Source organism: Micropterus salmoides, unplaced genomic scaffold (assembly GCF_014851395.1).
Source record: "Micropterus salmoides isolate LMB-PRFRI ecotype aquatic unplaced genomic scaffold, ASM1485139v1 Ms_hic_scaffold_1, whole genome shotgun sequence".
NCBI classification, from domain to species: Eukaryota; Metazoa; Chordata; class Actinopteri; order Centrarchiformes; family Centrarchidae; genus Micropterus; species Micropterus salmoides.
Window position 1 is genome coordinate 46,971,295 of NW_024040040.1, and position 27,758 is coordinate 46,999,052.

The 27,758-nt window shown below is 42.0% G+C and overlaps 1 protein-coding gene across 1 annotated transcript in view; it reads left to right on the plus strand.

The window, feature by feature from the left end:
- Positions 1-842: 842 nt before the first annotated feature.
- Positions 843-27,758, plus strand: part of LOC119912428 (rho GTPase-activating protein 21-like) — a 42,697-nt gene continuing 15,781 nt past the window's right edge. Inside the window, 8 exon segments of the mRNA XM_038731630.1 lie at positions 843-1,348; positions 5,923-6,111; positions 9,623-9,644; positions 19,830-19,922; positions 20,772-20,850; positions 21,199-21,253; positions 23,330-23,353; positions 24,908-26,915. Of these exon segments, the coding sequence (XP_038587558.1) occupies positions 1,037-1,348; positions 5,923-6,111; positions 9,623-9,644; positions 19,830-19,922; positions 20,772-20,850; positions 21,199-21,253; positions 23,330-23,353; positions 24,908-26,915 (2,782 nt within the window). The 5' untranslated portion in view covers positions 843-1,036.

Consider the following 27,758-nt stretch of genomic DNA (forward strand, 5'->3'; position numbering starts at 1 on the left):
ACTAGGACGACACAAGGAAGGCCTGAGCAGCTAATGAGAGGCAGCTGTGTGTAATTGGCAGGTAACCCCACTACTAATCATTTGGTACACCCAGGAAGAAATGGTCCCTGAAATAAACCTAACCAGGGTAGCTTTATATACATTAAAATCTGTTGCACTGTTTATCCTTATGTAACAATGTTTATCTTTATGTTAAATAAACAGCATAATAAATACTCCTGGTATTCTCTCTGACCACCAAACCTGCCACCCAGACATCAGTTCTTTGTAGCTGCCAGATGAGCTGTAGGCACACAGAGGCGGGTGCGTTGGGCGCACATTTTCGAGCCTTTTGGATTTCCCAGAACCCGTGTGCTTCCTTATCTGTGTTAGCCCCACTTGACTTCCTCCACTGCCTGTGAAAACAATCCAAGTTATTCCTGTCTCCTTATAGATAGAAATTTTGTGCTGCTTGTGCTTCCTACTCTAAAAAAAATTGTTTTGAATGTTCCTCCTATTTACCTTACCTTATTTCCCTTACCTTTGACTTCTCCTTTCATTTGTTCTTATGATTTATTGATTAGCCTCGGCACATGTGTCTGTTAGCTAAAAGTTTTAAAGGTTGGCAGCGGGAGAGGTGAGTTAGAGAGAGAGCGAGCGATGGAGGAGACAGGAAGAGAATACACTTCAGGCCGCCTGGTGTGTGTGTGTGAATATGTGTGTGTGTGTGCATACTTCAGAGAGAGTTTTGTGTGGTGAGTGGGTGGGTGCGTCAGTCAGTCGGCCTGGGCTCTCTGCAGTGCACTCAGCCGCTGCGCTCTCCACTCAGCTGATTGGAAACATCATGTGTCTGTGGGACGCCCGGAGGAACAGCCCTGTTTCCCCGAACTAAAACCAGAATAAACAGTTAAAGACGGACTGAGGGGAGAAAGAAGGTGCCAAATGGACTCAACCAGAAACTTGGAGTAGGCTATCTAGGAGGGAAGAGGAACCGAAGGACACAGAAACCAGAGCATTTTTGAGGATTTGGTCTTACCATCTCAGACCTGGCTATGCCATGCTGGCTCAGAGGAACGGGCTACCTCCAGGCTGTAAGCCAGTCCTTCTGAAGGATCACCCGGACCTGCGGGATGTGGACGTGAACGCTGAAGGGTGCTGCTCCCTCTCTCCTTCCCCGTCATCTGGAGGTTGTCCCTGGGCTCGGCTGGCCGGGGTGGATGGCTGCCTGTCCGAGCCGTACTGTCTCTGGTTCCAGCTTTTGGCCAGAGCCTACTGGGGAGAAGTGGAACTGGGGCTCACCAGTCCTAATCGCAGCGTGTCCTGGGCTCGGCTCCGGGAAGCCTCCAGGAAGAACTGTGTCCGATCTCGGGTAAGGATGGTTAGGTATGAGAAAGGTGGAGAGCATCCTTGAGAATTGAGATATTAAGGTGGTCTGCAGCAAGTTGTGTCACAGTATTGAGGCATTTAGCAATACCCAGACTTGCTGACATATATGTTTAAGCGATATCAGTGTCTGGCAGAAGCATATAGGTTTACATCGGAAGCATTGGAGAAAGGAGGAGAGGTTAGGGATGGCTACACTTTGTTGTGCTGCCTTAGGAATTTCATGTGCGTCATCCTTCTCTCCAGCGGCAGGGTAGTCCTGTTTCACTGGCCGATATCTTTTGTAACGTGACCGTGTGTGTGTGTGTGTGTGTGTGTGTGTGTGTGTGTGTGTGTTTGGGTTTAGGTTTCGTTTATTGTTTCAGACTGACACTTTGCTGTGTGCTGTCAGGGGAAGGTTTATTTTGCATATATCATTTTCAGAATTTCTTCTAAAATAAAAACAGCCATTCATGTTTTTTTATGTAGCGCGGGCTGAAGCTTAGTGGAATGAAGTCATTGTTCAGTTATGGACCAAAGTGGGGATTTTAAGGCGTATTTTCCGATGGTATTGTGAATAAGGGTGACTAATGTTAAAGTCTGTGGTCGGAGAGGGAGAGAAGTTTGGAAAGAAAACAGAAAGAGAGTGAAAGAGGTACATCTGCGAGGTCAGACGGCCCCATGAGTGACTCACAGACTAAGAAAAAAAGAAATAGTGTGGAGAGAGTCCGCAAATAATGCCATTCAAATTCGTCATCTCATATACATAAAGAAGCAGGGATAGGCATGCAAATGCACCATCCTGCAGGGCATGGCACCATATGGCATAATGCTGTCTGAACAGATTGCCTGCATAATTGGGTAGTATTTATCAGGTAATTGTGTGAGCTTGTTGGGAGCAGATTTACAGTATTGTACCTTTTCAATATGACTGAGGCAGCACTATGCAGCTAGTTTCTCCTCACACTCTGTTATGCTGCTGCTTCTATGCTTCATAATTCAACATGTTATAGAACAAGAGAGAGAGAGCAAAGAGAGCAGAGTAAGACGGAAAATGTGTGTGTGTGTGTGCACCTTGGAGCATTGGATCCAAATGGCTTAGCTATTGCATAATACGACATTAAATTTTAAGCATGAAATCAAAACAAACAGCCGAGTTGGACTGTCAGCTCTGCTCTCCTCTCCTGTCCCAGTCACGTTGTGGACTGTGGCTTACTTCCAGCTCCACACCACTGGGTATTGCTGGTGATTTCACCAGTCATAGCATTAAGTCCACACCCATCCAACTCTCTGGAGGCCTCTACATCTGCTGTTCACAGACAGGCAGAGGAGAGGTGTGGATAGAGCAGCAAGAGGGGCGGTGGGGAGAATGTCTTTATTTTGGATCCACACCTCAGATGTATTTTGGTAGGAGAAGAGCCTGTGGAGAGATCTGGGTTGAAGCTGAAACTCTTGGCAGTCTGTCGTGGCCCGGAGTCATTATGGTAGTGTTAGCAATAACCGCTAACGCACGCCCTGTGGTGCAGCGGTTCAGCTCTATCATTACTTTGATGATGGATGTGACAGAAGTCTCATAGCAGCAGGAGTGTTTCTCAGTGATGGCGCAATATACAGTAGAAGTTTTAGAGATAGAGAATATTTTACTGTTGTGTGTTTGTGGGTTGTTCTTGAAAAGGCTTTAGGAAGAAAAATAATCTAACAAAAGTAGATTCAAAATGGAATTGAAGTCTTGGATAATGTATTCAGAGAGTGGCGTTGTTGTCTTGTATGTTTGGACTATTGCAGCACCAAAAAATGACTCTTAAAGAAAATTACTGTAGTTTGGATGCCTGCACCTTATTTAATGATCACCAGAGCCCATTGTGACATATTTAAAGTTACTGACTGGTCCAAAACTCAAAGATATTTAGGTCACAATAATTTACAAGAAGGAAGTTCCCCCTTCAGACACCTTTTAAAGTATGTAAAAAAATAATCTGCTATGATTAATAAAAAGAAACATGGTTTTCCCCTTATAAAAAGTAAAAAGAAATAAATAAAAAGAAATGCTGAAAAAGGGCTGGAAGCACACGTATTCTTTCTCTCTCAATAAGAAATTCTGAGGAAACATTGGAGCGATTCAGCCATAGCCCACATGTTCAAGCCTCAGCCAGACGCAGAGTAGAGGAGTCTGTTGTTGCATAATGTTCAGAGTAGTTAGCGTCGTTTATTTGTTTGCATTTTTTCTTAGCTTGTTATCTTTTAACTGGCAGTGGCTGACAGAGTTAGTGGTTGTGAAACAGCCAGTAATACCTGCTACTATGTTACAGTGTGTTCACAGTGTTATTACGTAGTAGGCTGGATAGTAGAATGAAGCTCCAGGGTCCCGTTTACACCCAGAAACTGGACCATGTTTGCTGTCAAAACCTTCACTACGCTAGTGCAAACTCTTACTCTCTATACTGACTGCGATGTGCGCTGAAGGATCTCCGTCGGTGGCATTTGCTAGAAGGCAATTGGCTTTCGAATTAGTTACTTACCAAATCTAGCTTGAAGATATTTGAAGATGTCTGCCATTTTTTTTTTTACCAAACATTTAATCGACTAATCTACAAAATATTGTAGATTTTGTAGATTAATCTACAAAATATTGTAGATTAGTCAATAATGAAAATAATCGCTTTATTGCAGCCGTGCATCTTTCTTCACTATGCAGTGTCTTAAGATTAGGTCTAATATGTGACCACCTATACTCCCTCTATGGTCGTCTTTGTGTTTCTCAGGTCTTGTAACATCATCTTCTGGAGAAATGGGGTCTTGAATGTAAACTTGAGTAACTCATTGTACTTTCAGCTTAGCTATAGTTGCCATTTGAGACGGAGTCAGCCCCTCATAAACAGCTTTTTGTTATAGAGCATTTAAAATCAAGAGTTTTGCAGCTGATGTGGAGCACGTGTTGTGTTCAGTAGGCAAAAATGTAATGTTGCGCAAGCTAAGAGCTGCCAACATTTAAGGCTTGTTTTTTTTTTTCATCCTGTGTTAGACCTGCAAATAGCCATGCAAAGCCCACAATGTGAAATAACTAAAGCCACATGTATGGTAGTGTGAAGTTCTGGGCACTACAAATGTGGCTTGAGTGACAACCCTGATTATGTTGACAGATCTTGTGATCGCTGACAGTAACCACAACATTTTTTGGCCTCTGTCATCAACATTGTAAAAGTTTTCATCGAAGGATACCGGGTTTGCTGAGTGAAATGATTTCTTTCTGTATTGGCTGAAGACATTAAGAGTCAGGGAATATTTTAAGCTTTGTGACTCTTAATGTATAACTAAAATTACACATGGGGGAAATAACACAGTTAATCAGTAGAATAATCCCATGGTGCACTAATGATTTTGTGACGGAAATGGACGATACACTATGTTGTTTGTGTGGGTACAGTAAGGCAGTTCATTATATTCCTTCCATTTAACTTTCTTTGATATTATCAGTCTTTCATAGTGTTTGTGATGACAGACATCATAAAGGGCGCAGGTCAAATATCTTCCACGTTCAAAACAAAATCAGCTCTTTTTTTTGCAGTTTACAGTCTACAACCATGTGTTTTTTTTATGCAGTATAACTTTTAACAATATACCGTCTTGTTTACTCTCTTCTTATTTCCAAAAGCGTAAACCTTGACCACAAAATGTATCTTGTTTCTCTCCAGAAAAAAACATAACCAAGCCTCATAACTAAAGAATCACCAACTGGGGGTTTCTTAAATCAAGTTGATTAGTTAGATATATGCCTAGCCACGGGCTGTTTCATCTGTGAAATCATGCTTTTCTTTGTTTTAGCAAAACTACTTTTCTTTACACAGTCACCAGGGGTGAAGTGAATGGAGTTAGTGTACTGTTTTCATGGCAGGAGTGAACATGTGGAAATGGCCGTTTTACTAACAGTGTGTCATTATTTTCACAACCACATTTGACTTCTTTGCTGTGGAGTGGTGCATCATCTACAGCAGTGGGTTGTCAAGACTGCCCAAGACATCCCAAGATATTTTTTTAGGGAGGTATGATGATTGAATTTAAGGGGAATGAAAGAGAGAAATGTTTCTGTTGCACAAGTTTACTTTTTTTACTGTCTTTTTTTCTTGTTGAATATGGGATACTTTCACCTGATAGGCCTCTAAAAGTCATTTAAATGAAAAAAGAAACTCTTTGACAATTCTTGTTCACACTTCAGCAATAACTGTGATGAGGGGTCACAGGTTGCAAGAAAAAAAAGGTTGTGGGACACTAATCTAAATTGTTTTTCCATTTTTTCCCCTGTGTTTCTTTAATCTGTACAAAACCGAAACATATCGGTTTTACATAAATAAAGTATATCTTCTTTCTTATCGAAAAAACATTATGCTAGGCTAAGATAGCTGGATTCTTGTAGCCTCATATTTACCAAACAGACGTGAGAGTGGGATCAATCTTTTCGTCTAACTCCCAAAATGAGCGGTTCCTCTCCAGTTTCTCTGTGTCAGCAACACAGTGCAGGTTCTACACGCTGTTTATGTTCTGAAGATCGGCTCTGACATTCCTGTTTGTTTGTCCTCCTTTCAGGCCAAGCAGAAGGATGGGCGCGATCAGAGCGAGGCGTCGGCCATGGCTTCTCCCGGGGCAGAGGAGGAGCCTTTTTCCTGGCCGGGGCCCAAGACGCTTAACCTGCGCCGAACCTCCCAGGGCTTCGGCTTCACACTGCGACACTTCATCGTCTACCCGCCGGAGTCCGCAGTCCACAATTCTCTAAAGGTGACGCAGAACATCGTGTCTTACATGGTACTCTGATGATACTAGGATAATATATCAAATATATCATAATATATCAAAACAAACTTCGATTTAGAGCTGAATAATATTGAATATATGCAGGAAATTTGTTTAAAAAATAAATAAACTAGTGTTGAGCGATATTATATTACAAACAGATGAAACACACCACAGTCAGTGCTATATACTCATTTAAATGGTATCTAGGACGCAACCCATTTCAACAACATTAAATACCAATACTTGTCACTTGTCCTCCATGCTAACTCTGGCCTCGCTGTCGGGGCCCAAAAATTTATAACTACTGGTGTGTTTTTTCAGATTGTAATCATAAAATGTGGCCTTAGTGTCTGCAAAGATTAGAAAACATCTGATTTGTGTGACATGAGGGGAAAACATAATCAGAATTATGACCTGCTGCTGCTATTTGAACATGGCATAATGACAAACACCACAGTATTTAGTGCTGTTGGGACATTAGAGATGTGGCCCAGTTCCATACTACTTAACTAACTGCATACAGTTTGTATTAATTATCACAGAATATTGTTTTTGCCTGAAGCTCATTCACCACTTGTTGTAATTGCTGTGAGGTGGGAGGAAGTGTTTTTCCCTGTTCTGTATTTCCAGTGGGTTCTTTAATAAACTGCTCAATGTTAGCTTACACAGAATCAAGAGACTCTTGAATAATGAAGTGAGTTATAGCACCCACTTTTAATTATTTCAACTTGGTTTCTGAGAAATCATATTTTTGTCAGTGTCACAGACGGCACCAAATACTACTATACCCACAAGTCTCTGTTGTTGTTGTTTTTGTTGTTGCCATGGAGAATGCTTCATTGTTGCAGTTAGAAAAAAACATGGCACCACCGTTGCTGAATTCATCCAAATGTGACCCAGAATTTAAAGTGAAGCCACAAATTGTGTTTTCAGTTTTCTCACATCAACATATTTAGCTTTTGCCCGGCGTTAGCAGTGCACACAGCAGAATTTTAAGCTAAGTGAGTGGATGTTTCCTACAGAAATGAATGCCTAAAACTCTCCAGTTATAACTTTTCAGCTTTGAGAATTTGCTGCTTTTCTTTATCTTATGTGTTGTACATCTTTGGGTTTTTGGACTGTGGACAAAACAAGACTTGAGGAAGATGCGATTATGAGAATGTGTAATTTTTCACTTTCATAAACCAAACAATTAACCAATTAATCATAAAAATAATCAGCAGATTAATTGAAAATGATTGTTAGTTAATGTCCATCAACAGCACATTAAAAAATCAAATTGATTGTGTTTCTTTTGATACTTAAGTCCTTTATAGGACTACTGGCGATACAAAGATGAATATTTAATCTGTTCAAGATGTTAAAGCTAAGACGTTTAATTTGTTTGTTTGTTTGTGTATCACTAACACCAAACCAAAGAGCAGTTTTACGGTCTTATTAATATGCTCAAATAGTGTCAGTAATGCAGGAAGGGTTGTTTGTTGGAGCCTCTGACTTGTATCATCCCACCTGGGAAGTCTGCCAGCTGTCCTCTGGATAACATCAGTACCAATCTACTCTTTGGTATTAATCCTAACGTTACAGTGCTCCCAGCTCCTAATGGGCTCAGACCAAAGGGCTTTGGGTAAATAAGACGGGGCTTCTTTAATTGGAAAATGTGCTGGTGTTTTGAGTCCACTTCCTCAAAGCTTATTATGGCCTCCTGAGTATTAGATTTGTAAGTGATAATTTAGGATAAGTGTGGTTTACTTTTCTCTGAAGTGCATTTTGACAACCTCTTCAGTTTACACAGAAGGATTTCTTACAAAGTTAGCATAGTGCTTTCTGTTTATAGCTCTTGGCTTTGGTTCTGCGTGTTTAAAGAGAGACTGTGGCACGACAGTTAGGATTTTCAGACATTTGTGTAACCAAAAAGATTTAAGAAATAGTCTCTCCCAGAGGTCTTCTTGGGTATCACAATCTTGTTTCGGCCACTTTTAAGTCCAATCACGGCCACTGTGTTTTTGTGATCTTGCTGTAATTTAATAAAAGGATAACACTGACAAAGCAGAATTTAGCCTTTAGTCTCCTGCATAAAAAGTTGGCATTATTCTCCTTCATTCAAGAAATTCATTTTGTAACTAAATAAAGCTGTTGCTTTGCTAAATGTTATCGTTCAGCTGACTGTATTGCGTCTGCTGTGGCCATCTTATCATAAGACGTGATTCTGGGAAATACTCAAACTGAAATCCTCAATTTCAACCCATCAGGTCATACTCACCCAAACCAGTCCTCCCATTACGTAACCCACACCGACAAGGGGAGGGTGAAAAACAAAATCCTCCTCCTCATTCATCACATTTCATTGTAATTACTTTCAGGGTCTTGGATTGGAGCTCTTGATTAATCGTGGTTTGGGGATATTGGGGTTAGCTTGAAGAGGGTCAGGCCATCTTAAGGAAAGCCGTCGGAGAGCCGGGCGTCTTAAAGGATACATGGCAAACATATGTGTCACTGAGGGGAGGTGGATTAAAGCAGGAGCGTGTGGATTTTAACTGAGGCTCGGAGGGAAATTAAGGTTTTATGTGTTGAGGAAATGAGGCATGGCTATGAAGTAGGCTTTTTTATCAAAGACATTGATCTGAATCGTCTTGTTCCCTCTTGTGTGTTAAATGATAATGAACACTCCTCTTTTTCCTTGTGGGTCATCTCATCTTTCATTCGCTGCTGAAAGAGTCCCGCCAGGGCTGTAAATAACCATTATTGTGATTAACAGTTAATCTGTTAAGCACTGGTTTGATAATTCAGTGAAAGAGAATATTTAAACCTGCTATAACACTTTTTATGGCCACTTGTGGGCAGCAGAAACAAGTTGAAAACACTGACATATCATCACCTTTAACAAACTTGTTGGTAAACAGTTGCTTATTTACACATCCAGAGCAACATTATCATTCAGTTAGTCATTTTTGTGTCCACCTGGTGAGTGTAAGTCCAGTACACACTCTACTTTTAGCTCTTTATTTGGTCTCTACCAACTCCTGAGTGAAATTGTGTCCCTTATGTGTAATTAGGTAGTGTAGAGGTTTTTTAAGAGTGTTTTATTTGTGAAAACAGCTGCCTATTGTGAAAATGCTATAAAAACAGTGAGAGTGAACCAAAACAGCAACGTTGTGGGCTTCTAAACAATGAGGTCACTCTGAAGCTCCGTAAAGCCGCAGATTCCGGTGATAATTCACGAGGGATCCCTTGTCATTTAAAAGATTATTATTATACAAATATAGAAATCCATGAGGAAGTGGGGCACGAGAAATGATCTGTATTGTTATTGATGTATATGATGTACAACAGTCTTTAAACATATTTACATTGCATAGATTTAAGTTAACTGTGGGGCATCTACCTGTGAATAATGATGCAAAAGATATAGAAAGTAGTAATTCCCATAGAAAGGAAACTCTTGAATGAAATTAAATCACACATCATATGACATTTACTTTCTTTTTTCTTCCAGGATGAAGACAATGGCAGCCGAGGTAAGTGTCGAAGAACAGTAGGCTACCTTTTTATTTTATTTTATTTTTCAAATGACTTCATGCACTGGAGATGTACTGGGATCTGGGAGCTCAGCTGTTGCAATAAGACTTGAACAGAAACCATTTATCTCTCAGCTCTTCTTTAATAGGGATGAAATTAGGATTGACATTGTCCATTACTCTGATGTATTCTCACTCTTGAAATTGATGCATTTTGGTGATTCTTTGTGCCTTGGTCTAAACATTTAATTAGCGTTGGCAATTCAGTCCCATTTATAGCTTTATAAAAGCACTCATTTGGCATGTGAATGACCCGAAAGCCAGCGTAAACAACATGTTGCAGGTGAAGCTGCCTTTTCTGCAGGCTGTCATGCAGACAGACGGTTTATGTTGCTGTTTAAAGCGTTAGTCGTTGCTCTTCAAAGTGGCAGTCAAAGCTGTGCTGCTAGCTTGGCAAGGCCTCAGCATTCCTCAGAGCATCCAGCTTGTCCTTCCAGTCCCTCAGTACTCAGCTCATGTCTGCAGCCCAGCATGAATGCAGGAGGATTGCTCTGCTGCGCCTCATCAGAAGCCTTGTTAAACTGCCCTGCATCTCATGAATTATGGCATATAGGAACAGAAAGCTTGTCCACACGGGCTCCCATAAACATACACAAAGACAGAACAGCAGCAGTGCAGTCTTAAAGAATTAATCCATTGCATTTCTATTTAAATAAATATCCACTTTTTTTTTTTCAAGTGATGTAACACAAAAGGGATGTTTCCAATACCCTAGATGATGTAAGCTTTTGTGTTTTCTCATATAAGCCCAGTGGGCTTATGGTGGTGGATCTTTCTTTTTAAAAACAAATTCATAACATTTCTGGGAGAAGCACCAGGTTTTTTGTCTGTAATAAACTGGAAAAAAGGAGGCGATAATTGTCATTAGTTGTTTGTTTGGCTTGTAGTGAACCCAAATCCCTACCAGGTGCGATTCAGTGAATTGTTATGGCATGAGTGGACAGTGAAAGTGAGGAATTCAGGGTTAGAGGAGGGCGAGTGCAGTGCTTTGTGATAAATCTGACTTTTAAACGGCTCTCAACGGGAAATTGAGAGATTCCTGTAAGTGTCCCTCATCATCCCTCTTGGCCCTTGGTGTCACATTCTTCACCCCCCCCCCCCCCAACCCACCCATATTAACCCCCCCAGTCCACCCGCCTCATTCAACACAGCCCTCAAAACATTAAACAACTCACACACGAGGCCCTGCTGTGGCAAGAAGAAACCCTACAGGGAATTTGCGCTGCTACACATTCTTATACTTGAATTCCTTTGTGTGACTCTACCTGAAAGAAGCCATTTAAAACCCATGTGTGCCTGCATGTGTGCCTCTTACATTAAATAGTTTGCGGTAAGTGCAATATAGATGGTGAATAATGATCCTGGCCTGGAGAGCCCTCATGCTGCCGCAGGAAGTCACTTGGCTTCTTTCCAGCTTCTCATAAATTCTTCTTTGGCCCTGAGCAGGCTGAGAGACACAGCAGTGGTGACGATGCCGACAGGTACTAGGGCTGATGGCAACAAGGGCAGCAAAAATAAACATTTATAGGAATTTTTAAGTGTTGGGTTGTTGCTGTCCAGTGAACAACATGTGTCTTCAAATTTGGGTCTGAATTTTTCACACATCCTAAAAGATTGCAGTGTCCCAATATGGTTTGAAAAAAATATTTTCTTAATTTATCTTAAGCTAACCAAACGACTTAAAAACCATAATAACCATGTTTTTACTTGGCTTGTTGACACAGAGCTGAAACTTAGTTTTATGAAAATGGCTCCAACTTTATTTAGCTATAGCTATTTATAATTGTAAGTTTTGATGAAATCGTACAGATCTAAGAAGATTCATCTTGTGCGTACTTTTTCTGAGTAGTTTGGTGTCCAAAGTGTCCTTAACAAGACGCTAAACACCAAACTGGCTCCCTGTCATAGTGATTGTAGCTAAAACTAATGCTGTCTAGTTGTGCACTCCCTTCATAAGGTTATATATCTGTCAGTATAACTGGTAAAATAAACAAATAAGGAGTTTTAAATATACATATGAACTTCAGCGTGACCTTTTCTTCAGTAATACTAGTTGGTAGTTTAGATTTAATAAAATGCTGTTGAACCAAACCCTGAAGAATGAGGCAAAAGGCAATATTATTCAACCCCTCCGCTCTCTAGAGACAGAAAATGTAATGGTCAATTTTCCACGCCTTCAAAAGATCACACCACAGCGCATAAGCTGAGATAGAAAATTTATTTTTGACCTTGGTAACAGCAGTTGACAAAACAATATCCCCACAAAAGGTCCCTTGAGTAGCTGTTCTGGAGATTTCCATCTTATTATATACACTCAGCAGATGGCGTTTGCTCGGGTGTCGTGGAATTGTAGATTTCCATTTTCAGATTTTCCATTTCCTAAGCACTTGAAGGACTTCTTGTCCATGTTGGCTTGAGAAGTTGAGATTGAATGTTCGTTCTAGACCTTCTCCCATCTTAACTTCATTAACTCTCTGTTATGAATCAACATGCAGCCAGAAGATTTCTTACCGATGCCTTCAAATTATTATTGTTGCTATGTGACAACCCAGCACACTGCTGGTCACCATCGTAGCAAACGGCATACGCCCCAAAAACACTTCTAACATCATCGAAAAACCACGCAAAGACACAGGGTCTCACACAGACCCAGACAGATAATGCATCCCATGTGTTTACTCATTTTAAAGTTGCATTCTGCAGCTTTCTCCGGCTTTCTGTGCCCGAGCCCCGGCCTCCCCAGCGAGCTGCAGTGCAGTTTATTTGCTTGACTCCTGGCCAGCGTGTGATGAGGCTGTTGGTGTTTGGAGAAGGGGACGCCTGCTGACCGCATGTTGACTAGCTGGGTGTTGCCGCTGGAAACACTTCAAACCTCCAGAAAACACACACACAGACAGACAGAACCACACACACACTGACGTAGATACACAGATAAACAAACGTATACGTTGATATACAGTATGTAGGTGGATAGTAGGAACAGGGAGACGGAGAAATTATGTGTGTGTCAAGTATGTATCTATTTATTTTCTTTCTCCGCGGGTGTCTACATACCAAGCGGCTGTTATGCCAAATCTTCCTCTCTATCTCACTTCCTGTCTTCTTCCCTCCCTCCTCTGTGTCTCCCTTTCCTGTGTCCCTCTCTCTTCAGCTGTGCGTCTCAGAAAGTTGTTGACGGGTAAAATCTGAATGTGGCGTTTTGTGCTAAGCTTATGAAGATGTGGTACCTTGACAAAGCCAAAAAAAAAATAAAAAATACCCCTCCATCTGTTTAAATATTTGTTTTTCATTCAACTTGAAACACTTTTCTCTGCAGATACCAGCTTTATTTCCCTGAAGGTTTGTTCCCATGAAGTCTGCAGAGGGAACATAATGCAGCACAAGCGAACCGATTTCCCCAGAATCCTCCAGTGGGCTTTTTAATGCTCCATCTTCTTTAACAAAGCTGTGTCCAAAGTTTTGACTTTCACTTCTTTTCTTGCTCTGTCTGAGTCTTTCTTTCCCTGCCTACAACTTTACCAGTTATTTACCTTTTGGCCTTACGCTAAACTCTCCAAGTCTAGATTAATTTCATAGCGTGTTTTTTTCTCTTATTTAATTCAAGCTACTTATCTTGAGTTTGAGTAAAGCTGACAACTTATTTATATATCTTGACATATACACACTCACATAGACATTAACATTAACACTCAAGTCATAAAAACCTTTTTAGGCAAGTATCCAAACACAATTGACCATTTGCCCTGTAGTTACTGTTGCTGAGCTAGAGATTCACCACTCAAAATTATTTTTTAAACAGCTGCCTCTTGGTTTTAGACAGAGGTAGACAAAAGCAGGCTTCTCATTCCTAGCTGGCAAATGTGCATTTTGCTGAAATAACAACTCAAATTTAATCAGCTCTAGCTAGCTAGCTAGCTAATTAAGCTAACTTTTCTGACTTGTTTTGAAGTGTGACTCTTGTTAAATGTATCTCCAATATGTATTTCATAGCTACATACAAAATATTGTGCTAAAAGTTTCAGATAAAAAGTCAGCATCCTCACTAGTTTATGATCCATGCAGAAAACAGCATTGTTCTTGTACTGCAGTGTATCAGATCTTGTTTGGTTGCTACACTTACAAACTTGTACGTAATTTCAAACAGTATGATTTCACTTTAAGGGTTATGAGAAAAAAGGCTTTTAGGGTGAGGGCTAACAGATGTGTTTGGCAAACACAACGCTATCTCTGGTAATGTTGGCTGGGTCTGCTGGAGCAAATCTGCTAACCTTTGCCTAAACTCTGATAAAGTAGCACCCAGGGCCGGCTCCAACACAGTGTGGAAACAGGGCTTTTCAACATGTAACCCCACAAACGTAGTTCATTAATGACGTGCTTGGTTACCCCCGTTGGCTGAACATGCTAACCATTGCAGCTCAAGGTTATAAAACACAGACACGACCCTCCACACTCTTAAAAGGGTATCACGGTCAGTTGGCTCATTTAACACATTTCTTGAAGCAAGAGGCAGTATTTACGGCTAAAATCACCCCATCTGTTTCCAGATGTTTGTCACATTGTTCCCTCAGTTGAACTCAAACTCCCTTGGTAGACTGTGGGGCTTGTTTTACAGAAAGAAAACAAAACACTGAATCAGCCTTGTTTGCCGTGTGGTCATAGTAATGTCAGTTCATATCCTCTATCCCCTGGGTGGGTTTTGGTATTTGGAAGAAAAAGTGATGGAAAGTACTCCACCACCTTCCTGCCTGTGGCAGAAAAAACACCAGGTGTTTGTGTGTGTCTCTGTTCATATATGGTCTAAAAGACATGACTAAACGTTACATACTTGGCGACTAAATGTGACAGCGGCGTATAGATGCACTGGCTGGTAGCTCCTTCAAACCTTTTTAACATTTGTGTATTAATCTTTTATTTTTTAGGCTTTATTGCTGAAACATCATTAAAAGACTGATTGGATTTATTTTAAAAGGGCTAAGGCAAAATTGTTCAAATCGACTGGATCAGGAAATTTTGACTATGGCAACGGCTGCGCATACAGATGCTGCGGCCTGCAGCTCCTCAAAATCCATCGAGTTTTTGCTTTTCATCTGCCATTCTTTCATTTTTGGAGCTTTATTTCTGAAACACCTATTATCTATGACAGAAATACAGTCATATGAAAGGACTTATGGCTGCTCCTGACTAATGTCCGGTCTGGACAAAATGGGCCAAGCAACAGGAATTCAGATACTGTTGTGCCCAAATCTTTACAAGAGACCTGTTCCGTCAACATCCCTGATCAAGCACTCGTCAGGCGGACCATGTTCTGAGCCGACAGAGCGCAAGACTCCAGCAAGATGAGAGGAGGTGGATTAGGTGTGTTTCCATCAATGATGCTTGGTGCTCATCCCAGTCAAAGTGGACACTGTTTCCCAAATGTCAAACTTTGTACCATGAAAACCATATTATCATCTTGTTGCTGCCGTTTACATTCCCACAGATGCAAAATCAAAATTGCACTGCAGAATTCTTTCCTGGGTGTATGCATGTATATAAGCCATACAGTTGAAAGCCCCAAGTAGTTACTTGGTAGTAGTAAATGGATCTTGAGTTCAGTAAAGGATCCTCATAAAAAACGCTTGTTTATATTACGTGTTTTTGTAAAACAAATAAATGAAAAATAGCATCAGTCCATTATGTAACAACTGTTTAGGAACGTAAATGAAGTTTACTTACATGTAAGGACAAACTCCCGACTTGACAGTGTTGGTGGTGACAGAGGCTTTAAGGTGTATTGACATACCCTCCCTCCTGGTGTGTGCTGAGTTTTCTGACATAAAGCCGTGGCTGTTTACAAAGTGCAGCGATTAGTGAAATTAGACCTGTCCATCGGAGACTGGCACCTACAAGTTGTTTTGCCATCTGACAAAGTCTACTGACGCAGTTCTTAAGGATGTGGGTTTATTATGTACTTGAAGGAGGTCAGGACTGGGGTATGCAGGTGTTTTAGCAGAGTTTAAGCTTTCAAAGTAGTGTTGTGTTTGGACGAGTTTGTGTGTGAACTGAACAGAATGTTTCTTCATGGGAATGGGAGAAAAAAAGACCGAATTACAGTATTTATTTTTACGATGGCTTCTTCTGCTGTATCTAAATAATAAGGTTTCTTTGAGCAGAAGTTTGAGAATAAAACACGCTGTGCTTTTGAAGGAAGCTGGAGTTTATGGATTTATGTGAAGCATACTTGTGCTTTGACCTTCCCACACTATGGGGGAATACACTATGCCAGGATTATGTGCCTCCCATTTTCATATGTCTCTGCTGGAAGAGCCATGACACAGATACCCATCTAAACACACGCAGAGTCCTCCTCCTACTCCTCCTCCTCCTTTTCCTCAGTGTTTGAAGTGTTGGGAAAGTTGTAGAAAAACTGCTCTTCCTCTCAGTATCAGATCAACATCTGCATAGGTTTTTGTATACTCTTGTATGTGAGGGTGACACAAATGGTAAAGAATGGCGAGTTGGATGGAGAGGTTTACGCCAGGGTTAATGCAGTGAGTGGGCAGCGGGCCCAGCCCTCTGAAGAATAACATTATCTAACTCAAAACAACGGGGGAGCTGGGAGCTGGCCGACACAAGCGGGCCCAGCTGTGCAGCCAGGGAGGACAGCCAAACCAGAGCTTGTTGAGGCCATAGAGCAGACATCCAGCCAGTGGATGGCCACTGACTAGATTGGACCAGATAGGGAAGTATACAACTTACAGTAAGGGAAAGAAATGCTTTGATATATATATATAGGTATTATATAGTTTTTTGCAAAACTACTTTTGATGCTTTTCTTTGTCATATCTTTGGGATTTGGACTGATCTTCAGATAAAACAAGCATTTTGAGAACATCACCTTGGTTTCTAGGAAGTTATTTGTTTTATGACCATTTTCATAACCAAAACAATTAGTAGATTGATAGAGAAAATACCCAATAATCGACAGTGAAGATCATCGTTAGTTGCAGGGATAAACTTCATTTCAAACACTACATTTTACAAACACTACTGTCAAGGGTTAGTTATGACTTAAGAAAAAGTCCAAAATTAAGGAAAGAATTAAATTTACTACACTGGCAGCTTACACAAAGCCGTACTGAATGGCGTTGAATGTGGTGAACTTCAGGAATATGTCAACTGTTTAATGAAACCTGCGTGCTTTCAGGTCATGTTCTGCTTCAAGCATACACCTGTGTAAAATCTCATCAACATAGACTATTGAGTAGTGACAGACCAACAAATTAATCAATTGGCCACTTTCCCTTAAACACCAGTCACATTCTGAAATCTACAGAATAACACAATGTACTTTTCTGTAAAATCTATCCGTCTAATCTAAAGCAACGCGTTACTGGCTGAGATAACGTGTATATTAGACTGTACTCTGCATGGAATAATGGAATTATACATGACTTTTCTTTGTTTTGATATCAGCATTATATATCCTCCTCTCTAGATATCGGCATTGTCCTTTGAAAAACCAATATCGGTCGACCACTAGTATTGAGTGCCCTGTCCACTAGTTAAACAAGTAGAGTAACTGAGGTTATTCAACTCTGATTTTGTTTTTGGCACAACCAAAGTAATTTTGAGGCAGGCTGATGTATTTCATTAATCCACACAGTAGTTTATGCCTTGGTGAGACAGTTGGGAGCATTAAAAATATCCAAAGCTTTAGATTTCCACGTTTAATCCTGTTCATCCAGCTGCAGGGCATGGAAACTTCCAGAATCCAATTTGTTCTACAGAGTTGGAGCTCGGAGAGATTGGCTCGGGATTGGGAATTTGCCGAGTACGGAGAGAGAGAGAGAGAGAGAGAGAGAGAGAGAGATGAGGGGGAAGAGGTGGAGGGAGCATTTGTTAACATCTGTACCTACACCAGTCATGTCCTGCATTGTGTCAGTGATGTTACACATAAAAGCATCAGTGCAATGTTTTCATCATGCCTCTCTAAAATGCCGTAATAGAGCCCTATTGCAGCACTTTTTTATTTTATATATGTATATATGTCAAGTTTTTGGTTATGAAGTCAGCCACTGGGTCATCCAGAACCAGCAAGAACATGAATAGCAGTACAGTCAACAATTTTACGCTACTCCTCGCTGAGTCATTTCATGTGCTGCACTGCCTTCTACTGGATCAACAACAGGCCTACAGCTGTTGTCAACATCTGAACTGTATTTATTGTAATGACGACTTCACAGTGGACAAGCAGGTTAGGAATACTGTGACTCCTCATAAGGGCACATTGGCTGTGATGGGTATCAAACCTGTGACCTCTCATTTTGTAGTATTCTTCTTTCTAGCAAACGTTTTGGTGATGGTTACATCTTTGTCAAGTGTAACTGGGTGCATACCAATACACTTAGTTTAAACTTACTTTGGTGATGTTGATTCAGTTTATCTCTCATCCCTTGCTATAACTTTGTCAGCCACAAGAGGGAGGCAGCAGAGCGAACAAGCAAATACATTTACCATACTGTCATGCCAACATCACAAAAGGAAAAAGGACATCTAAGGTGACATGCTTACATTACAACAGCCCTTACTGGAAACATTGGCATGTTTCCTGCCAACAACAACCCGAAAACATAAACATACAAGCTGGCAATAGTCAGGATTTTAAGGACGGAGCGTTTGATCATGTTACAGGCTTGAGTCCGGAACCAACATTATGATTAAAACACTCTTTCCCCTCCTCTCCTTTGAAGTTGCTCCTCAGCAACACTTTAAACACCACATCTGCTCTGGTCCAGCTGTTCGGGGCTCTACATATATTGCACTGGGTCATACATATATGTATCTGCTGCTGTGTACGTGTGAAGCAGGGCATTTGTGAAAAGAGCGTGCGTACTTTGTCAGCGGTCCCTGAGGAAAGAACAGCGGGATGCTCTGATGTTGCACTTCATCAAAGCCTGTGGGCTGTAAGAGGCAGCTGAGGCCAACTGAGATTGAGGCTTATGGCTCAGGGAAAGACGATTTTTGGTGTCTTAATCAGATACAGTCATTCCGTCATTATCGCATACGCATGCACATAATTGCTGTTTTTAAAAACACACATTATGACATTCATTTTAAAGACGTTATTGGTGATTTGACTTTGTCTTTATTTGCTGGATGTCCTCCACTAGCGTGCCCCATGCACATCACATGACATGCTGTCTCTTCCTCTGCCGGATGAAACTAAACTCCCTTGTGGCTTCTTCACATCTAGCCGTATCAGCATCTGACAGCAGAGTAGAGTCAGTGGATGCATGAATCAAGTGACAGAGGACGTGATGGCATCAAAGAAAAGACTGATACGATGCTTTTTGATGTAAAGGAATATTTTGAGAGGAGGAATAATTTGTTTCCTGTGTCTTGTTTCATAAAAGCTTGGAGCTTTTTTGTCTCAAACTACAAATGCCAATGAGGAAAGGTTTATTTAGATTTAGCAAGGCCGACAGTAAAGCTGGTCACAATTGAGAATAAGGCATTTTGCAGGCATATGTATTCATTCATATTGCATTGTTCCAACACAGACACCACTTATTAGCCTCTAAAAATCATTTTTCTTATCGAATAATTTGCTGACCGTTTTCTCAATCGGTTAATCTGTTGATGTAAAACGTCAGCAAATTATGAACAATATCCCGAGGTGTCGTCTTTGAATATCTTATTTTATCTGACCAGAAGTTCAAAACTCAGAGATATTAAATTTAATATTAAATAAGACAATGAAAAGTGACAAATCCTCGCAGCCAAGGAGCTGGAAGATGGTAAAGTTTTTCATTTTTGCTTTAATAACAAATTAAACAATTAATAGTTATATGTTAACTGACAACTAAGCTGCTTTCTTTAGATAAACAGACATTTTGGCTTTTCAGCAGCTCTTTTTACAACCAGGAAGTATTTTCACTTTGTATTATTTGAGTGAGAAAGACCAGATAGTAAATTGCAATACAAATAACACAAATGGAAAAACACGTGCTCTGATGCCACAATGTTGCTGCAGTTGAATTTCCACTTCCAGTGCAGTGTGGCCTAGTTCTGATTCAGCTGCTGCTCTTCCTCGCTGTGTGACCTCTCTCTCTCTCTCTCTCTCTCTCTCTCTCTCGTTGCCAGGGAGACAGCGAAACCGTCTGGAGCCAATGGACACCATTTTCGTCAAGCAAGTGAAGGAGGGAGGCCCCGCCCACGGAGCTGGACTCTGTACAGGTACACACACACAACTCACACACACTTCTGATAAATTGACTGATCTTATGATTTACTCTGCCTCACATCTGACCTCAGAGCTCCGTTCGGTGCAGAGGTTTCTTCACGTCTGTATTGTAGGTAATTCCACTTCCTTGCAACCCCGCCAGGCAAAACAGATACAAGTTACAAAATAACAGATGGCTCCTTTGTGGGAGGTTGAACAAAGTGTAATATGCACACTGTTATTTCAACCTTCCCTTAATTCTTTCTCCCACTTTCTCTTCCTTGACTCATTTCTAATTTTAAGCAGCAAGGATAAAAACACTTAAACAAACTCCCTTCTGGTGGTAAAGCGAATTAGCTCCTTCGAGTTTCCATGAAATGGGGATGACAGCTGAAGCTCTGCTCTCTGTACTGTCAGCATTATCGCCAGGTTAGCACTCTGTGTTACAGGAAATGTTAAGTGGCCTGGACAAGCCCTCTAAACTGTCTGCTTTTATCTGTTCGCTCTGCTCTCCGGGGACAGGGGAGTGCAGTGTTTTCCCACAATTACAGAGTTTCTCTCCTAAACTCACCTCGCCTCTCTTCCTGTAAGATGGCCATCTTCAGAAAACTTGAATGGAGATGGCTCCTCACATGGGGTCCTTCAAATAAACATGTATTGGTATTCTCCTTTTGATCCAAACGCAGATGTGTGTTTGTGCTGGAAGGAGCTACTCCAGAGTGGTTTGCTTGGTAAATAACTATATCGACTGTTTTTCCAGATCATTTTTCTGAGGGTAGAAACGATGAAGTGAGAAGTTTATTTGTCATGTTGCTGATAGCAGCAAACAGCAGCCTTGTAAGGTATTCTCTAATTCTGTCCAGGGGACAGGATAGTGAAGGTGAATGGAGAGAGCATCATTGGGAAGACCTACTCGCAAGTTATCGCTTTGATCCAGAACAGGTAAGATCACCATCATCCCACGTCAACTTTTAGGGTTCATTTTAAGGGAAAAATGCGAAAGAGCAGGGCTGACTCAGACTCTGATGCCTGAGTTTCTGTCTAATCCCTTCAACACTCCACTACATAGAGCTATTGTTTTCCAGAGAGAATAATTTCCTTATCGCTGGCAAGCATGCATGTAACATTCATACACACGTCAACTATAAAGGTTAGACTTTACAAGTAAAATGTGTTCTCTTGAGATGTGCCATGGCTTTCTACAGTTTGAGCCCTGTGCTATAAAAGTCTCTCTCTTTCTTTCTCTCAATATTCACTCTCTCTGATCCACCCCACACTTGGTTCACGCAGCGATGCCTCACTGGAACTTTGCGTGATGCCAAAAGATGAGGACATTTTGCAGCTGGTAAGCATTCATTCATCAGTAAATATTGCATGTGCTCAGAAATGCTCTTTTTTTGTTGTTTATTCAGTTACAAACCGTGCATAAAAGATCTGTGATCAGACCGCTATGAGGAGATATTCGCTGAATTCTTCTGTGCTGCAGGTTTTTGTCTGTGTACAGGAAAAATGTTTGCAAACCTGGCAACCTCACTGCGATGACAAGACTTGCTCCATATAATCACTGCACTCAACCAAGAAATAGTTCCAGCATGTAACAACCCCTAAAACCAAAAATCACTTTTACATTTCTGTTTACAGGTTAAACAAACTTGTTTATTAGTCGACCTTTACATTATTGGCAAGTGTGTTTTTGAACTTTTACAAAGCCAGATTAGCTGTTTATCGCATGTTTCCAAACTTTATGCTAAGACAAACGTGCCCTGACCCCAGTATTTAATGCATGGACATGCACATTTATTACGTTCATCTTGTCTTCTCACTTTTATCAAGAAAGCGATGCGAAACTGTTCCTTCAAGCGTAGCCCAGAACACTTTCGATGAAGCAATACCCACCATGAGAAAAAAACAGTAGCATGAGCAGCCGAGGTACACCTCTTGCCACAGCTCAACACCACCCATCACGCTGATGAGCTCATTAATGCAAACAGCTAGCCCACGCCGTCAGTTAGGGTTCAGAGCCCCACAGAGAATAAACGAGCACCTGGCCACGTCACACAACATGTTATTCACCTCTCTTTGGGAAATTTTCTCTTGGAGCAGGAAACTGAGTCAGATCCCACCGTGCTAAATTCCACACATAGTTTGTTCGCTTGGCCGCAGTTCACCAAAAGCCACAGAAACTTGCTTTTGGCATATTGGAATGAGTCTGAGCACTCACAAGACTGCGGGATTCAAATGAAGCAATTAGGTTTCTCCCCATTGAGGAAAACAAAAGTTAAATACATTGTTTGATGTTCCAACTAGGGATTGTTGTTTTATTTACAGTTCTTCAAAATCTGGCTACCATTAGACATAATTTATGGGTTTAAACTGCATAATGAGCCATGAATCTCTGTAACAAAGTAAAGTTGAGGATAGTAGCATACAAGATGTGAGTTAACAGTCAAATGCTTCTCTTTGTATATGTATATTTTTTCTCATTATTTAATCTATTACATTGCTTTACAATGTCAATACAGATCCTAAACAATGCTCTAAGTGGCCTTTTTTATTCTGTTTATACAAGAAGAAATAAAGATTTTTGACAGTTTCAGTGCTGCTGCTCTCAAAGGAAATGCATACTGGGAAACACACCAGTTGTCTATTATGTTACATGGTGGTGTCTGTAGATGCATCTATGTCTGTTTTTAAATGTGTTCATGTTTGTCTGTTGTTCTGTTTTGGGAGACATTGAGCCCACTCTCTACCAGAGGGAGTGCAGCTGCAGTCAGATGACTCTTTTCAGCTCACTGTTTACAGAGGCGAGTGAGGGAGGAAGCCAGTGCAGATCATGCAAGCATGCTGCTACGCACGCCCAGAAATGAACACATACGAAAGAGCAGCATCTTAACAGATGAGTGAAAGGCTGTCAGAGAGGCAGAAAGAGGCTAGCAGAGATTATTTGTAGTCAAAGTGCCACTGAGATGCTTGAGAAGCCAGAGGGGGGGAGGGGAGGTACCACAGTGAGCAGGTGAGACTGACAGAGCAAAGGAAAGAAATGCTGAGTATGCTGAGAGAGAGAAAGCCAGCGGAATACATTCGCCAATGTTATTTTGTGTTCGCCGCTGTTTTGTGGGGTAAGAAGAGGAAGCAATGGGGATGAACAGCACCTCAGAGGATATTCAGGTCTGAGAAGGACACCAACACTGCTGAGGTTCACTGCTATTTTTCTTCTTTCTTATTCTTCCACTACGACTTTGAGGCCTCTGCACAGCCTTCCCACAGAGGAATGTATTTTTAGCCTGTGCTGAAGTCAGAAAGTTGCCTGTCTCACCTCCATCATTGGCATTGTACCTCTCAATTCTTTATGCTCACCTGTTTACTTCTCTTTATTCCCTTTTTTATCTCTGCTTGCACTTCTCTAATCTGTGGACTGCAGTTTTCCAGGGATATCACTGCTCTGGTAAGAAGGGAAACTACACTAATCTCTTTCCTGCAAGTTCTCTTTCCTGATGACTCACAGCTCCTATGAAATGTTTCACCACCTTTAAAACCTAGTATTTGCGTATACAGAAGCTGGCAAACCCCTAAAAACTCAAATATACTTCCTCTCCTTTGTATGTACACTCTGTGTGTACTGTGGTTTAGTAAATGCAGGTAATCTGTTTGTATTTTCCTGGATAGCATGCTGAGGGAGATGTGTGTGCTCTAGAAAAACTAATGCTCTTGAGTGCATATGTCAGACATTTAGCACTGTACTTTCCCTATTCAGGAAATTTCTTTCTATTTGACTGTGTGACAGATCTAAAGGGAGGAGACTTACTGCTGCCGCTGTTAGGGCAGTTGTAACCTGACACCTCAGGTAGAGTGCTATCGATTAAAGTCCAGCACCACAACTCTCCCCATTTCATTTTCTCAAGAGCTTGTGCGCTGAAAGGATGAGGAAAGATAGCATGTTCACCATGCAACGAGGAGTTTTCTCTGAAGCCGTTTGTGGTGATAATTCACCGGAGAGTGCGCAGGCTTATAACTAGCTAAATCTAAGTGTTTTTCTTCAAGTCCTAATCAAGGAAAGTACCGTAGTTGCTACAGTCACAGTAGATTTGTGGAGCCATGCTGACAGAAGTAGCAATAGCTGCCAAAGGTAGACAGAGGCGCCCCCCGTTCACTTTCTCATCATGCCTCAGGGCACACTCTCCGGTACCAAAGGTAGGTAAGCCCCAGCCAGCTTAATCCTCACCCCTGGCCCCTCGGGTTTATTCTGGACTTTTTCCAGCCTTCTCTTTCTGCTTATTTGCCTTTTTAGCTATCCCTTTTTCCCAATCTTCCACATCTGTTTCTTCTCTGGCCAGTTAATTTGTATCATGGCATACTGTAACATTTGTTTGCAGTCTCCTAGGAAAAGACTGAGAAACTGTTAACAGAGTGATTGTTGTGTTTAATTTGGAGAAATAGAACTGGAGCGCTGTTGTCCACGTTTAGCATGCTGTTGCTTTATTGTCTTAGACAGGCTGGATCCAGTTGTCTATCTGTCACTTACATTTGTCTGAGGAAATGCTGTAACAGCGTTTGTCTTGTTGATAATCTCATCAGCTCACACAAACACTCAATCTGTCAATAAATGGCACTAGTGAATTACCACTCTTTCTCTACCTTCAAAATCTGAGCAACCACATTGCCGTGGTGCAGTTGAGGTATTTTAGAAATTAAAGATTGACACTTAAGCTGTGATGTCAGAGGAAGATGAAGTCATAGGTGAGATGTGGCAGAAGATGAAGTCATAGGTGAGATGTGGCAGTAAATTCATCGTCTAGTGATAGAAGAGGTTGCACCAAGTTCAGCTGTAGTTTCACAAACAGAGTCTACAGCACTCCCTGTTTGGCAGTTGTCTTTTAGGAAAGTAAATGTATCCTCTCTCAGGTTGGGTGTGATTTTCTTCTGGGGTTTAATGTGATCTATTTCAGCGCTCCAACCTCTCAGCAACCAAAGTGACATAATGTCCTGTAATCTTTTGCAGGCGTATTCCCAGGATGCATACCTCAAAGGGAATGAGGCGTACAGCGGAAATGCCCAGAACATCCCTGAGCCCCCTCCCATATGCTACCCTCGGATAGAAGTTAAGGCTGCGGGCATGGCCCAGACATCAGAGCCGGCCACAATCAGCGAGACCCCCCGAGGACCGGCTCAGGGACCAGGAAGACGAGGGGGGGCCACAGAAAAGAGCTACCGGGTGGAAATCCCTGTTCCGCCATCTCCTCCACCCCAACAGACGTCAAAGTCTCAGACAGTGGTGTGTGTCTATAATGAGAATGTGAGGACTGTGGCCATGCCTCCTGATCCAGTTGACAAGGGGTCTCGGGTGGCTCGGGCTGGACCCAGCCACAGGACAGAAGAAAACCGGTACAGTCCTTCAGCAGAGTCTGGCACAGCTAGACCCAGACCCCTTATTCCCTCAGTACCTGGGGGTGCGCAATTGCAGTACCCCTCTTCCCATGCCACAGAAACCCCAGTCTATTCCCCTTCCTCAAGTTCTCGGCCCAGCCCCATCTATCCTGACATATTAAATCCACCTATACGAGCCCCTCTCACCCCTGCCTCACCAGACACGCTCTCCACTGCCATCTCACCCAACGCAAACCACTACTCACCCTCTCCCACAGCCCCCTCCACCTCTCCACACCAGAACATTGACTGGAAAAACTACACCACCTATAAGGACTATATTGACGCCAAGAGGCTGCACACATATGGCTGCCGCACCATCCAGGAGCGCTTGGACAGCTTGCGTGCCGCTGCCAATTCCAGCTCCGCCTATGCCCAGCAACGTACACCTCCTCCTTCTAACACCAGTGGGGCACTGGGCTCCCAGATCAGACAGAGAAGCACCTCCAATGACCGCGGGGTGGATGCAAGTCGGCGGGTCACTACAGTGACTCCATTACGTAGCGCCTCCCAAGAGCGGCTTGGAGGTGGAACAGAGAGGACAATGCCAATCAAGAATTGGCCTCGGAGTGCTTCTGAGAATGCTCTGCCTTTCTCCACCCCCACAGGAGTCACCAAACCTAGGGCACGGTCTTGTGACTACCTGGGGCAGCAGCCTGGAGAACCAGGTGGGGCTGTCTTTGGAGATGGGGCAGGGTTGGAGGACAGGCTACTGCTTTGCCGTGGAGAGGAATTTAGAGCTAGCAGGCAGGGAGCAGCCCTGAGAGCTTTACCTCATCTGAACAGGAGTCTCACTGGACAGGAGGAAGAAGGGCGAGGAAGTGGATTATCTAACTTGCCTTTAGTTGCTCCTGTGTTTACTAAAGGTACGACGGATTCTGTACTACCATCAAGGACAGACGGCCTCATTATGAGACCATCTCGTCTGCCTGTCAAAAACTCCATCTCAGACCATTCACCTGCCTTATCCTCCACTAAAACCACAGACCCTCTTAAAGATCAAAGAGCTAACATCCTGGGCAACCACCTGGGCTACTCCTCCCCTCTGCACCTGCAGCTGAGAGGCAGGGCTGACAGTCTGAAAATGGAGAGCAGGTCAGAAGCGTGGTTGGCAGCCAGGTCCTCCTCTTGCTCTGGTACCTCCTCTAAACTGCCCATGCAGAGACAACTACAAAGTGCAGTTGTTGCCTCTTCTTCTGGTTCCTCCACCACTAATGGAGCTGTGACCCAAAAGCCAAAAGTCAGAGAAACCTCCAGTTCCACAAATGCCCACGTACGGACTAATGGCGATCTTGCAGAGGGTGTAGAAGGACCGGATGCAACAGTGGTTGTCCTAAGAAGGGATAAAAACTCTGGTCCTCCTCACATTCGCCCTCCCTCCTATGTACTAGCTGTTAATGACAAACAGGGCGGAGTGACTCATAGGTCACCACCATTGGTGAAGGCCGGCTCTGCAGATGGAGCTATGTGTTGGATGTCTAATGACAGCTGCAGGGAGATGCATCTAAGGAGGCTTGGAGACACACGACAAAAGTCTGGCTCCAACAACTTGGATGACTCACTGGATTCAATCCCCTTCATAGGTAAGACTACACTCATGTGTTCCTATTAAACTCTTCCCGTTTCTATAGCAACAGCAGTGACGGAGTAGTCCTGTGGGGGGGGCGACACAGCATGTGTTTGTGTGAGTGAAAAAGTATGTTTAGGCATGAAAGCATGGCAGACTCTTGAGGTTTTTGTTTTTCTTTTAATGGAAGTTCAGCTGAAAGCATAATACATTTGACGTTCTGACATATACAGTTAGGGCTGGGCTTCAAATCTCAAATAATTTTTGAGTATCGGCCAGCGTTTTTTTAGTACCAAAAGTTGGCATCAAGTCCTTGGCCGGATTTTAATCTTGTTTACGTATTGATCTGACATTTCCTTGTTTGAGTCAGGAAATCAGCAGATGCAATGCAGGAAATTTTATACTGGATTTTATTTGAGGGAAGTCCCTGTAGAGCTGCTTGTGCTACTACAACAATACAATACTGATGCAAAAAAAAAAAAAATTGGCTAATTTCGTGAAAAAAAAAAAAAAAACGGCTTTGAATAAAACATATTTATATTCCTCAATTTAAGGAGGGGAAAGTGTTGTGTTGGTATCTGTAAAGAAATGTGGGTATCGTATTGGCACATGTATGGAAAAACTAAAATGACACAGCTCTTATCTTATACTTATACAGCAGATATACATTACAAGTGGCCATTATTTTACATATGCTGGATGGTATTTCCATTGTGAAATTCGATCTGAGGTTTTACATGCTCTAATACATCTAGCATTCTCAGAAGAGAGGAGGGTGTGTCTGTGTATGCTGTACTCATTATTTTCCTAACTCAAAATCTACACTTGGTTGGTATTTCTGCCCAATATTAGCTATGCG